The sequence below is a fragment of the Anas acuta genome, chromosome 1 (genome assembly GCF_963932015.1).
Source record: "Anas acuta chromosome 1, bAnaAcu1.1, whole genome shotgun sequence".
In the NCBI taxonomy this organism is placed as follows: Eukaryota; Metazoa; Chordata; class Aves; order Anseriformes; family Anatidae; genus Anas; species Anas acuta.
In genome coordinates, this window is record NC_088979.1 from 209,482 (window position 1) to 222,310 (window position 12,829).

The following is a 12,829-nucleotide window of genomic DNA, read 5'->3' on the forward strand; positions in this document are numbered from 1 at the left end:
GGCACCTGCAGCGCCAGGTCCCGGGGCTGGGGACTCTCCCGTCCCCGCAGGGTCCTGGCCGTGCCTGCATGGCTCCGCCGCGGAGGTGAGCGGCAGCAGCGCGGAGGCGCTGGGGGGCGGTGGCAGCGGGGGGGGGAAGCAGCGGGGTCAGCGCGGAGCTCCCGGCACTGCTGCGCCCTGCGGGGGGCCGGAGCGGGAGGGCGGCGGGGGGCAGGTGGGCGCCGCGCCCCCCAGCACGGCGGGGCTGCGCCCCCCCCATGCGGCCAGCAGCAGGCTCCGGGCCCGGGGCGGGGGGCGCGCACCCCCTCTTCGGCGGCGCCCCCGCTCGGGGCTGCTGTCGGGGCGGGATGCGGTTGCCGTGGCGACAGCCGGGTACCCCCGGGATGCGGGGGGGGGGGCGCGCCCGGAGCCCCCCCACTGCAGAGCCACAGCCCGGGCGCGACCATTCGTGGCGGGGGAGGCGGGGGGGGCGTCCCCGCGGGTCTTCCCACGGCGGCGCGTGGGGACCCCCCCCGCGGACCCCGCGTGGCTCCAGCGCTCCGCACAGCGCCCACGGCCCGCCGCCCGCCCCGGGGGGGGGGTCCCGGGGGGGTCCCCGCGCGCCGCCGGGCGAGGCCGCGGTGCCGGGCGCCCCCCCCCGCAGTGGTGCGGGCCGCTCTGGCAGATGCGGCTGCGGACCGTGCCCAGCCCTGGCGCAGTCCCTGCTCCGGGCCGAGCCGAGCCGAGCCGCGGCGATGCGCCCTGCCGCCCCCCCGGCACCGGCTGCCCGCGGCGGGGGCTGAGCCGAGCCGAGCCGAGCCGGGCCTGAAGGTGACAGCGGGGCCGAGGGGCGGGGCGGGGGGGGGGGGGGGCAGGACGCGGCTGGCACGGGTGGGGCCGGGACGGCGCTGGCACGGGTGGGGACGGGGGGCGGCCTGCGCGGGGATGCGGGGCGGCGCCGGCACGCGTGGGGGGGGGGCGAGAGCGGCCGGGGGTGCAGCTCCGGGCCGGTACGGGGGGGGGGGGGTTTGGGGGTGGGGGGGGCAGGGCCGGGCCCGCGCCATCCCGGTGCCGGTGCCCCCCGTGCCCCCCCCGGGGCGGGGCGGGCGGGCGGTGACGTCGCGGTGCCGGGCCCGCACAATGGCCGTCGGGGCGGGGCCGCGCCGGGGCCTGCAGCCGTGGGGCCGCCGCAGCGCCGTGAGCGGGGACGGGGCGGGGGGGGGCGGGCGGCGCCGTGGGGGGGGGGCGCGCGTGGGGGGCCCCGCGGGGCGCGGGGAGCGCGGGGCGGACGCGGAGCCTCGGAGCGGGGCGGGGGCAGCGCGGCGGGTGCGTGCCGGGCCCCCCCCCGCGTGGGGTCGGGCACCCGTGGGGCGGGGGGGGCGGCGCTGTCCTTGGTGGGGCGCGAAGGCGCCGGGCGTGGGCCCGGGTCCCGGTCCCGGAGCGGCTGTGAGGGGGCGGCCCGTGGGGCTCCGTGGGGCGGGCGGGCGGGTGGGTGCTCTGCGTGGGGGGCAGCGCTCGGTGGAAGGGGGGAGCCCGCTGCCGCCCCCCGGCACCGTGCTGTGGGTCTCGGCCGTGGGGCGCTGTGTCTGGGGTGGGAGGGGGGGGGCGGCCCTGCTCGCCCTTGCCTGCCCCATGGTGTGTGGGGCGAGGGCTGCGGCCGCCCCCGAGCCCTGCGGGGTGAGCGCACGCTGCGTGCCCAGCCCACGGGGCCGGTGTGGGGCTGGGGGCGGCGTGGGGCTGCTGACCCCCTGACCACCCCCGCCTGCAGGCTGAGCGCCGCGGGGCCGCGGGAACGCCGCCATGGCGAAGCGGGAGGCCAGCGCCAGCCCGGTGGTGCGGCAGATTGACAAACAGTTCCTGGTGTGCAGCATCTGCCTCGACCGCTACCGCAACCCCAAGGTGCTGCCGTGCCTGCACACCTTCTGCGAGAGGTGAGGCCCTGCCCCACGGTGCCCGTCCACACCCCACCGCGGGGTTGGCACTCCCCCCTGCAGTCGTGCCGTGTCCCCTCTGTGCCCCACTGCACCCACAAGGTGCTGTGCCGCATGCCATTGCATCCCTGCTGCATCCCTGTTGTGCCCCACTGCATCGCTGCTGCATCTTGGTGCATCCCCGCTGCATCCCTGCTGTGCCCTGCTGACCCCAAACCGCATCCCCACTGCACTCCCCCTTATTCCCATTGTGTGCTGCTGCATCCCTGCTGCACCTTGTTGCGCACCCATTTCACCCACACTGCATCCCCGCTGCATCCCCTCCGTCCTGCTGCCCCCAAACCCCACCCCCACAGCATCCCTGTTGTGCCCTCTGCATCCCTGCTGCATCCCTCACAGCATGCCCACTGCTCCCCGCTGTGCCCTGATGCCCCCCTGCACCACGCTGCATTACCCACGGCACTCACCGTGTGCTGCGCTGCATCTCCTGAAGCACTTTCCCTCCCAAACCTCCTGACAGAGCTGAACCGGGGTCCCACTGCACCCCCAGTGCCTGCTCTGGATGTCCAGACCCTGATGGGCCCCCTGCATCCCAGTGCTCCCCACTGCAGCACCCCCGCCTGCTGCCAGGGCCCCACCGCATCCCCGCTGTGCCCCCACTGCATCCAGCCGTGTCTGCGCTGCACCCCGAGCCCCACTGCACCCCCTTGCCGTACCCCATCCGCCTGTGCTGGCGGCTTCCCCCACTGCACCTCCTGCAGGTTGGCTGGGTCACTGCGCCCCGGAGCGTCCGTGCTGCATTCACGGACCTGCAGCGCCCTCCCTGCACCCGCGCTGTGCCCAGCTGCATCCCCTGCACCCCCCTCCCGCGGCTCCTGCAGGAGCGGAGCTGGGGCTGCTCTGTCCCACTGCATCCCCGCTGCATCCCCGCTGCCCACAAGCTGCCCTGCACTGCGTTCCCACTGCCCCCTGCCGCATCCATGCTGCCTTCGGGCTGCATCCCCACCATGCCCCCATGGCATCCGCGCCGTGCCCCGCTGCACTGCCCACAGCCCCCCTGCAGTGTGCTGCTGCCTCCAGGCTGTGCAGCCCCCCACGGCCCTGCACCCTCACTGCTCTGCACTGCAGCTCCCCATGCACTGCCCAGGCCACCCCATGCCCCCAGGATGCCTGCCCCCCATCAGCCAGGGGGGAGCAGAGCCCCACTGCACGTCTCGAATGCAAGATGGGGTGAAAGCCCCCCACCTGGAGGCGGGGGCCACGCTGCCCCCAGAGCTCTCATCCCATGGGCAGTGGGGTTGTTTCTGCCCCACAGTGCGGGGTCTGGCAGGGGGGGGAGGCTGCGGCATGGCTGGGGGCTCTGTTCTGATGTCTGCTCTTTCTGTGCCCTCCAGGCCTCTGCCAGCACCTGGCGCTTCCCTGTCCCTGCCCTCATGGTCCCGTCCCATCCCATCTCTGTCTGTCTGTGGGTCTGGCCCCATGTCGGGGTCCAGTGGCCAGCTCTCCATTGGCACTGCAGCGCTGTGCCCCCCTCACCCCCAGTTGTCCTGCTGTCTGTCTGATACCCCGGCCCTCTCCCCATGCACCCTGATGCACCGTGGCATAGCCCCTGTGTCCATCCATCTGCCCCATGTCTGTTTGTTCCCCCAACCCCTTCCTCTGCCCCTGTCCTGTGCACCCTGAGGCACTGCGCTGCAGCTCCCCATCTGCCTGTCCTGCTGGCTGCCCTTCCAGTCCCTTCTTCTCTTCATACCTTATGCTCCCCAGTGCATGCTGGCACAGCCCCCATCCCTCCGTCTGTCCCCAGCCCCATCCCTGCCTTCTGCCCTGTGTGCTTCCATGCACCATGGCACAGCCCCACGTCCTTCCACCTGTCCCCCCAGCCCCTGTCTGTCTGCCCAGCCCCATCCTGCTGCCCCACACACTGCCCCGCGCCTGCGTGGTGGTGGCCCTGACCCTCTCGTTGTCCCCGTTCTGCCCCAGGTGTCTCCAGAACTATATCCCGCCCCAGAGCCTGACCCTCTCCTGCCCCGTCTGCCGCCAGACCTCCATCCTGCCCGAGCGGGGCGTCGCGGCCCTGCAGAACAACTTCTTCATCACCAACCTGATGGAGGTGCTGCAGCGTGACCCTGACAGCCGTGGCCCCCACCCTGGCCAGGGGCTGGACCCCGTCAGCGCCGTCACCGGCCAGCCCCTCTCCTGCCCCAACCACGAGGGCAAGGTGGGTCGCGGGGTGGGGGGGCAGGGGGTGCCGGTGATGGGGGGCCCTGAGTGCCGGTGCCGCAGGTGATGGAGTTTTACTGCGAGTCCTGCGAGACAGCCATGTGCCACGAGTGCACGGAAGGGGAGCACCGGGAGCACGTCACAGTGCCGCTACGCGACGTGGTGGAGCAGCACAAGGCGGCCCTGCAGCAGCAGCTGGAGGCCATCAGGGGCAGGTAGGGGGGTACTGGGGGGGGGCATGGCGGGGGGAGTGGGGCCCCGGGGTCCCCGGCCGCGTACCTGTGCCCAGCCCCGGCTCTGCAGGCTCCCGCAGCTGGCAGCCGCCATTGGGCTGGTGTCAGAAATAAGCCAGCAGCTGGTGGAGCGCAAGAACGAGGCCGTGTCCGAGATCGGCAGCACCTTCGAGGAGCTGGAGAAGGCTCTGCAGCAGCGTAAGGGCTTGCTGGTGCGGGACCTGGAGGCCATCTGCGGGGCCAAGCAGAAGGTAGCGCTGCCTGCCCCTGCCGTGCTCCCCCGAGCCGCCACTGTCACGGCACGGCACCTGCAGGGACGTGGCCGCCGGTGACCCTGCCGTGTCCCCAGGTGCTGCAGGCACAGCTGGACGCGCTGCGCCAGGGCCAGGAGAACATCCTCAGCAGCTGCGCCTTCACCGAGCAGGCGCTGCACCACGGCACGGCGCCCGAGGTGCTGCTGGTGAAGAAACAGATGAGCGAGCGGCTGAGCGAGCTGGCCAGCCAGGAGTTCCCTGAGCACCCGCACGAGAACGACCAGCTGGACTACGTGGTGGAGACTGACGGCGTCCGCAAGTCCATCCTCAACCTGGGCGTGCTCATCACCACCAGCGCCACGGCGCACAAGACGGTGGCCACCGGCGAGGGGCTGCGGCACGCGGTGGTGGGACAGCCCGCCTCGCTCAGCGTCACCACCAAGGACAAGGACGGGGAGCTGGTGCGCAGCGGCAGCGCCAGCCTGCGCTTCCAGGTGACGGGGCCGGACGGCAGCGTGGCTGAGAGCGAGGTGCTGGACAACAAGAACGGCACCTACGAGCTGCTGTACACACCGCGTGCAGAGGGCGACTTCATGCTCTCCATCCTGCTCTACGGGCAGCCCATCCGCGGCAGCCCCTTCCGCGTCCGCGCCGTCAAGGCCTGCGACGTGCCCCCCTCCCCGGACGATGTCAAGCGCCGCGTGAAGTCTCCCAGCAGCGGACACATCCGGCAGAAAGCCGTGCGGCGCCCCTCCAGCATGTACAGCAGCGGCAAGAAGAAGGAGAACCCCATCGAGGACGAGCTCATCTTCCGTGTCGGTGAGCTGTGGTGGTGGCAGGGCCGCGGGAGGCGCGGGGGGCGCCGCTGACGGCTGCGTGTCCCCCCCACAGGGAGCCGCGGCCGGGAGAAGGGCGAGTTCACCAACCTGCAGGGCATCTCCACCTCCAGTGCCGGCCGCATCGTGGTGGCCGACAGCAATAACCAGTGCGTGCAGGTAGGAGCTAGTGGCGCTGCCGCGGCCCCCGGCCCCCGCCCTGGCTGAGCCCCCCCCGGCTCCCCAGGTGTTCTCCAACGAGGGGCAGTTCCGGCTGCGCTTCGGCGTGCGGGGCCGCTCCCCGGGCCAGCTGCAGCGCCCCACCGGTGTCACCGTGGACATGAACGGGGACATAATCATCGCCGACTACGACAACCGCTGGGTCAGCATCTTCTCCCCGGAGGGCAAGTTCAAGGTGAGGGGGGGGCCGGGGCGGGGGGCAGTGATTCGGGGCCCCCTCTGATGTCTCTGCCTGCCGCAGACGAAGATCGGGGCCGGGCGGCTGATGGGCCCCAAGGGCGTCGCCGTGGACCGCAACGGGCACATCATCGTGGTGGACAACAAGGCCTGCTGCGTCTTCATCTTCCAGTCCAACGGCAAGCTGGTCACCAAGTTTGGGAGCCGCGGCACGGCCGAGCGGCAGTTTGCAGGTACACTCGATGGTAATACACCGATGGGCAAGTTCCCTCTTCCTTACTGCATGCCTTTGGCTGCCCGCTGGCTCGGGGCCGGGCCGGGTGAGTACTGCATGCCTGCCCCGTGCCGGCGGGAGCCGACCCAGCGGCACCGCGGCACCTGGGGCTGGGGGTGGTGTGGGCTCTGGGCTCGGGTGGTGGGGCTGGTGCTGGGCCCGGGTTCTGGGTTCCAGTGCAGGGTCTTCTTCTGGGTCTTGGCGCTGGTGGGGGGGGCTGGGCTCCGGGTTCCGGTTCTAGGACCTGGGTTCTGGAGGTGGTGCGGGTTCTAGGCCTTGGTTCTAGGGCCTGGTTTGGGGTTCTGTTTCTGATGCTGGGGCTGGGCTTGGGTTCTAGGTTCTGGTTCTGGGTCCTGGATCTGGGCTCTGGCTCTGGGTCCTGGCCATGGTCTCTGGTTCTGCCCCGGTGGCCGGGGCACTGGGTCCCCCCTCAGCTCTGGGCTCCCCTGGGACCCCCTCTAGCCACCCCAGGGCCATGCACTGCCTGCACTAACGCCTTTGCAATGGCCTCGTGGCTGCCTGTACACACTAACCCCACTAATCTGTGCTGGTGCTGGTGCTGGCACGGCGCCGGGGCATCCCCGTTCCCATGGGCAGGACCCCTGTGCTGGGCGCCTGGTGTCCTCATCCCCACCTGGGCTCAGCGCTGCTCCCCCAGGGCCCCACTTCGTGGCGGTCAACAACAAGAACGAGATCGTGGTGACGGATTTCCACAACCACTCCGTGAAGGTGAGCCTGGCATCGGCAGGCAGTGCCAGCGGCGCGCCCAGCGCCGTGCCCATCCCGCTGTGCCACTGGCCCCGTGCCAGCAGCCACTGACACCCTCGTCCCCAGGTGTACAACGCGGACGGTGAGTTCCTCTTCAAGTTCGGGTCGCACGGGGAGGGGAACGGGCAGTTCAACGCCCCCACGGGGGTGGCTGTCGACGCCAATGGCAACATCATCGTGGCCGACTGGGGCAACAGCCGCATCCAGGTGGGAGCACGGCCCCAGCGCGGGGTCCTGCCTGCGGGGGGCTGGGACAGCCCCATCCCTGCCCCACAGCCCATTGCCGGCAGGGGGTCCTGAGCAGAGAGCGGGGTTTGTGGCCCTGAACAGTGACTTAACAAAGGGTAGATCGGGGAGCAGAGCAGGGACAGGGTGTGCACCCGCATGGGGGGTCACTGGGGTGGTGACAAGCTCTGTGCATCCATGGGGACACTTGGGACATCTGGGGCATGAATGGGTGAGTGTGCCCATGGCGGATACAGGGGCTTGGAAGGGTGTGTGTGCCCACGGGGACCACTGGGGTGCGGGTGGGGACCTCATGCCCATGGGAAGCTGCAGGACAGGGATGGATCCTCGTGCCCATGGGGGCCCTCATGGTGGGGATGGGACCCTGGGGCTGCTGGGCAGGGCTTGGACAGCCAGGGCAGGGCCAGGTCCCCGTGGCTGTGGGACCTCAGGGGCAGGGATGGGTGCACAGGAGGGTACAGGGCCGGGGTCACAGCTCTGCCACCACCTGCAGGTCTTTGACAGCTCAGGCTCCTTCCTCTCCTACATCAACACGGCGGCCGACCCGCTGTACGGGCCGCAGGGGCTGGCGCTCACCTCGGATGGACACGTGGTGGTGGCCGACTCGGGCAACCACTGCTTCAAGGCCTATCGCTACCTGCAGTAGGGGCGGCGGGGACCTGGGGGGCAACGGTGCTCACCCCACGCGGGAGCCCCCACCGCCCGCGCTGCCCCTCTTGTGCACTTTATCCCCACGCCAGGGCGGCCGGGCCCAGAGCAGGGCCCAGAGCATGGCTGGCGTGGGGCGGGGGTGGCCGCGTTCCCCCCACGGCAGCGCCCGCGGGGCTCCCTGAGGTGCACGGGGTGAGGGGGCTGTGGGGCGGGCATGGGGTGGACTTGCAGCCCCCCCTGCAGCCCCCTGCTGCCGCCGCGCGCCCGGCTGCGCTCGCACGCTCTGTATGTACAAAATAAAGTATTCTGAGGGTACCCCCGGAACGTGTCACCGGCTGCGGCCCCCCCATGCCGCGGGGGTCGGGGCCAGCGTCCCACGGGACAGGACCGGGAGCTCTGCCGGGATGGGTGCGCCCCGGGGACCCCAGGACTGGGGGGCAGTGGGGGGGTGGCAGTACCGGGGGTCCCCCGGGAGCTGCGGGGTCCGTGCCCCCCACCCATCCCCCGCCTCTTTGCCCCCCCCGCCGTGCCCCGGGCTGCCCGGCACAGGTCGGGCTGCCGGCTCCTGCCCGCGGTGCCGTGCCAGAGCAAACAGAGCCGGGTCGGGCGCTTCCCAGCACGGGGGCAGCTGATGGGAAGGGGCTGGCAGGGGTCCAGCGCCGCGCACCTGCGGGGGGGCCCGGCCCGGCCCTGCCCTGCCCCGAGCGGGGGCTGCCCCGGTCCCCACCGCGCCGCGCCCCCCCCGTGTACCCCCCCCGGGTTGCGGTTTTCTTCCCCCCCTTTTTCCTCCCCTTCCCCCTGACCCCCCTCGACCCGGTGCGCCTGCCCCGGCCCCCCCGGCCGAAGGTTGCGCGGGGCGGTCCGTGTTGAGCAATGGGGCAGGGAGGTTGTGCAAGGCCCCCCCTATATAGGGCCGGCGGCGGCAGCGGGGGCCGTGCTCACCATGGGGGTCCCCGCCGCTGCCCTCTGCCTGGCCGCTGCCCTGGCCCTGGGGTGCGCCCGACCCCTGTGAGTGGGGGGCGGCGGGGGGCGGGCGGGGGCTGCGCGGGGCAGGGCTGTGGGGCGGGGGGATTGTGCGGGGCGGGGGGATTGTGCGGGGCGGGGGGCTGCGGGGCAGCGCGGGGCGCGTACGTGGCCGCTTGGGAGGGGTGCGGGGCCGCCCCCGTCCCCAGGACCCACCTGCCTGTCCCCAGGACCCACCTCAAACCCGATGCGCCTGGAGGAGGGCACCCCCACGGGGCCGAGCCCCTCGGCAATGACACTGGTGAGAGCCCGTGGGGCGGGGGGGCGGGGGGGGCGCAGAGGTGCGCGTGGGGTCACACAGGCAAGGGGGGGGGGTGCGGGGTGGGGTCCAGGCACAGGGTGCCATGGGGCACGCCAGGAGCTCTGGGGCAGCAGGCAGCACCCAGGGGTCCGTGCCAACGACCTGACTTCCCCCCCCCCCACCCCCAGACCTGTCCCAGCTCTGCGGGGACAAGGGTGGCTTTGACGCTGCAGCGCTGACGGAGAATGGCACCATGCTCTTCTTCAGAGGTGGGGCTGGGGCGTGTGGGGCTGGGGCACGGGAGGAAAACGTGGTCTGGGGGGGACGGGGCTGGCATCGGGAGTGCGGTTACGGGCTGTGGGGGAAATGGAATCTGGGGAGGTGGGGGAATAGGAGGGGTGTGGGTGCTGGGGGAGTGGGTCTGGTACTGGGAGCTCTGGAGGGGAAGTAGGGGGGAAGTGTCCAGGGGAAACGGGGGGAGCTGGGGTCTGTGGGGGCAGATCACGGTGGGGACCGGAGGATACAAGGGATATGGATAAATGAGGGGTGGAGGTGGGGCCCTGGGAGAAAATGGGGGGGGATGGGGGGGGGGGTTGTGCTACCATGCCAAGGCTGGGCTAGGAGCAGGGCTTTGGGGTGGTGCGGGGGGGGCAGCACTAGGGCCCATGTCAGCTGCTGTGGGGCAAGCATGGTGCCCCTGCCCAGGCACGGAGGTCTGGGAGACCTCACCGCGGGGACCCCTGCCCCACGGCCACCCCCTGGCTGCATCCTGGCTGGAGCTGGAGGGCCCCGTGGACGCGGCGCTGCGCATCCATCGCCGCGAGCACCCTGAGGAGCACCAGAGCCTCTACCTCTTCCAGGCACGGCTGTGGGCTGGTCATCCTGGGCTGGGGGGCTTGGGCTGGGGGGCCTCCTGAGGTCCTGCTCCCTGGGGCTGGGGGGATTAACCCTGTGCTGATCCCTTGGGGTTGGCCCGTGGGTGGGTGGTGCTGGCAGGGACAGTCCTGGGGTCCCATCCCACAGTTTGGGTGCTGGGGTCTTCTCTGGGACCAGCCCTGTGGGGCTGGCTGGGGACACGGATGAGACCGGTGGGTCTCAGGCTGTGGGGCACGTTGCAGGGCGAGCAGGTCTGGGCCTACGCTGGGGGGCAGCTGCGCCCTGGCTTCCCCCGGCGCATTGGGGACGAGTTCCCGGGGGTCCCCGGGGGCCTGGACGCCGCTGTGGAGTGTCATCCTGAGGAGTGTGGCGGAGAGACCATCCTCTTCTTCAAGGGTGAGCGGAGCCTGGCTGGGAGGTGGTGGCGGGGGGGCACTGTGGGGTGGGGGGGCTGGGGGTGGCTCAAGTGCTGGGGGCTGTGCCGAGCCGGACGAGCCGTGCTGCTCCTGTGCGCAGGGGACAAGGTGTTCTCCTTCGACCTGGCGTCGCGGATGACAAAGCAGCACACGTGGCCGTGGCTCGGGCCCTGCGACGCGGCGCTGCGCTGGCTGGAGCGCTACTACTGTCTGCAGGGGACCCAATTCCAGCGCTTCGACCCCGTCACTGGCGAGGTGCCCCCCGGGTACCCCCGTGACCTACGCGACTACTTCATACCCTGCCCAGGACGAGGTGAGGGGAGGGCCCCTTCTGGGACCGTCCCAGGGTCCCACGTCCTGGGAACCCCTGCCCTGGGCACCATCCCGTGGTCCCATGCTGCTGACCTGCACTCTGGGGACTCGTCCTGGGGACCCGCACCCTTATGACCTACCCTTGCGATATGCACCCTGGGGACCCCTCCCCTCCTGCAGGGCCCTGACCCTGGGCGCCTGGGCTCCAGGACTATGGTGGCCAAGGGACCCCGAGGTCCCCCCCTGCAGCAGAGTCCCTGCTGGCTGTCCTGGGGTCCCCCCGTCCCCATCCTTTTCCCTGTTCCTGCTGCCACTGCTGCTACTGCCCTACAGGCCATGGTCATGGGAACGCCTCGTGGGGGGACGCCGGTGCCCGCTGCAGCAGGTTGCCTTTCCAGGCCGTCATCTCTGATGACACCGGCCGCATCTACGCCTTCCGCGGTGAGGGGTGCTGACGGGGGCCATGAGTTGGCTGAGCCTGCAGCAATGCTGGGGGCTGCAGGGCCGTGCTGTGGGGTGGAGGGCTGTGATCCTGGATGCTCTATGGGGCCACGGGTTGTGGGCTTGGCTGTGCTGTGGGGCTGTGGGATTGGGGAGGTGTGGGCTGTGGGAAGGAGGGTTGTGGTCCTGTCTGCACCGTGGGGCTGTGGGGCAAGGGGAAGGGGGCTGTGGGCCATTGTCTGCGGGGCAGGGGCAGGGCTGTGGGGCAGGGCCGTGGCTGACGCATCCTGCAGGCGGGCTGATGTTCCGGCTGGACTCGTGGCGGGATGGGTGGCACGCCTGGCCCCAGGGACACAGCTGGCCAGGGCTGCAGGGTGACGTGGATGCTGCCTTCGCCTGGGATGGACGCACGTACCTGATTCAGGTGGGACCCCCCCCAATGCACAGGGCTGCTCAAGGACATCACGCCTGGCATGGGGGCTGCTGAAGGGATGTTGCTGCTGGCACCAGGGCAGGGGGAGGCAGTGGCACAGTGCCCCCCACGACTGCACTTCTCCCAGCCCCCACCAGCACCTCCAGCCCCTCCTGAGCTGGCCCCAGCCGGGGGTCTCCATATGGCCCTCCCCATCCCTGATGTCCCTGCCTGCCCCATCCCTGTCCCCATGGACATTCGTGACCATCCACGTGCCCGTCCCTCACCTTCACCACTCTCTGCAGGGCTCCCAGGTCTCCATCTACCTCTCGGGCCAGGGCCACCGGCAGGTGGAGGGGTACCCGAAGGCTCTGCAGGATGAGCTGGGTGTCCCCGTTGCAGACGCCGCCTTCACCTGCCCTGGCTCCGCAGAGCTCTACGTCATTGCAGGTGGGTGTAAAACCACCACAGCCGGCACCGTGCCAGGGCCAAGTGTGGGTGCAGGGCAGCACCGGGGGTCCCCGGGCTGGGCCCCACAGCACCGGGTGACAATGGCTGTGCCGACAGGGGACCGCATGCGGCGCGTGGACCTGACACAGACGCCGCGACACGCGGGCGAGCTGCTGCAACTGCCCCACGACGGTGTGGACGGCGCCATGTGCACTGCTGAAGGCATCTTCCTCTTCCGCGGGGACAGCTACTACCAGTACCGCAGCATGGACGAGCTGCTGGGGGCGCGCCAGCCTGCCCCCCCCAAGAGCATTGCCGTCGACCTCTTCCACTGCCCGCAGTGACCGCGGCCCCTCCTGCTGCCCCAGGATGCAATAAAAGCCAGGGAGTCCCCAAGGCCCTGCTCTGATCTGTCCCCGGGGTGTTGCGATGGGGGAGGAGTGGGGGGATCAGCACAACTGTGATGTGTCTTTTTCCCCATCCCATTGCCAGTCAATCCCCATCCCTCTGTGGATAACCTTGTGGGGTACCCCGCAGGGGCTAGGGGCTACTCCCCACGGGCTGGGGCACCCCCAGAGGCAGTGGGGTCCCCAGTGGGGTGCCCTGGGGGGGCTGCAGAGGAGTCCCAGAGGATGTGGGGGGGCAGCCCATGGCTGTGTCGGGATGTGCCGTGCCACGCTGCTCTGTGCTGCGCTGCACCACCCAGTTGTGTGCTGTGCTGCGCTGACTGGTGTCAGGCTGTGCTTGCCCTGCCCTGCAGTGCTGGGTCAGACCAGAATGCACCGAACCGTACCCATACACGTACCACAGCTGTACCACGCCGTGCTGCACCTATCTGCTGGAGGGACAACCCAGCAGGGCATAAGT

General features: G+C 71.2%; 2 protein-coding genes across 4 annotated transcripts; both read left to right on the plus strand.

The window, feature by feature from the left end:
• Positions 1-653: 653 nt before the first annotated feature.
• On the plus strand, positions 654-8,106 carry TRIM3 (tripartite motif containing 3). 3 transcript variants are annotated; one of them, XM_068674577.1, is made up of 12 exons: positions 654-810; positions 1,748-1,910; positions 3,894-4,131; positions 4,197-4,348; positions 4,437-4,617; positions 4,716-5,439; positions 5,512-5,615; positions 5,683-5,850; positions 5,917-6,097; positions 6,785-6,855; positions 6,961-7,101; positions 7,634-8,106. In XM_068674577.1, exons 2-12 carry the CDS (start codon positions 1,780-1,782, stop codon positions 7,784-7,786), a joined length of 2,244 nt encoding a protein of 747 aa, XP_068530678.1. In that variant the 5' UTR covers positions 654-810; positions 1,748-1,779; the 3' UTR covers positions 7,787-8,106. The 3 variants fall into 3 exon arrangements, with proteins under 3 accessions (XP_068530678.1, XP_068530760.1, XP_068530840.1); XM_068674659.1 differs by having other exon boundaries at positions 5,917-6,085; XM_068674739.1 differs by lacking the exon at positions 654-810 and adding an exon at positions 914-989 and having other exon boundaries at positions 3,955-4,131.
• A 547-nt stretch (positions 8,107-8,653) lies between these two features.
• On the plus strand, positions 8,654-12,358 carry HPX (hemopexin). Its single transcript, XM_068675102.1, has 10 exons — positions 8,654-8,799; positions 8,985-9,055; positions 9,244-9,324; positions 9,761-9,915; positions 10,174-10,327; positions 10,448-10,660; positions 10,993-11,100; positions 11,394-11,524; positions 11,818-11,962; positions 12,080-12,358. Exons 1-10 carry the CDS (start codon positions 8,735-8,737, stop codon positions 12,304-12,306), a joined length of 1,350 nt encoding a protein of 449 aa, XP_068531203.1. The 5' UTR covers positions 8,654-8,734; the 3' UTR covers positions 12,307-12,358.
• Positions 12,359-12,829: the final 471 nt, after the last annotated feature.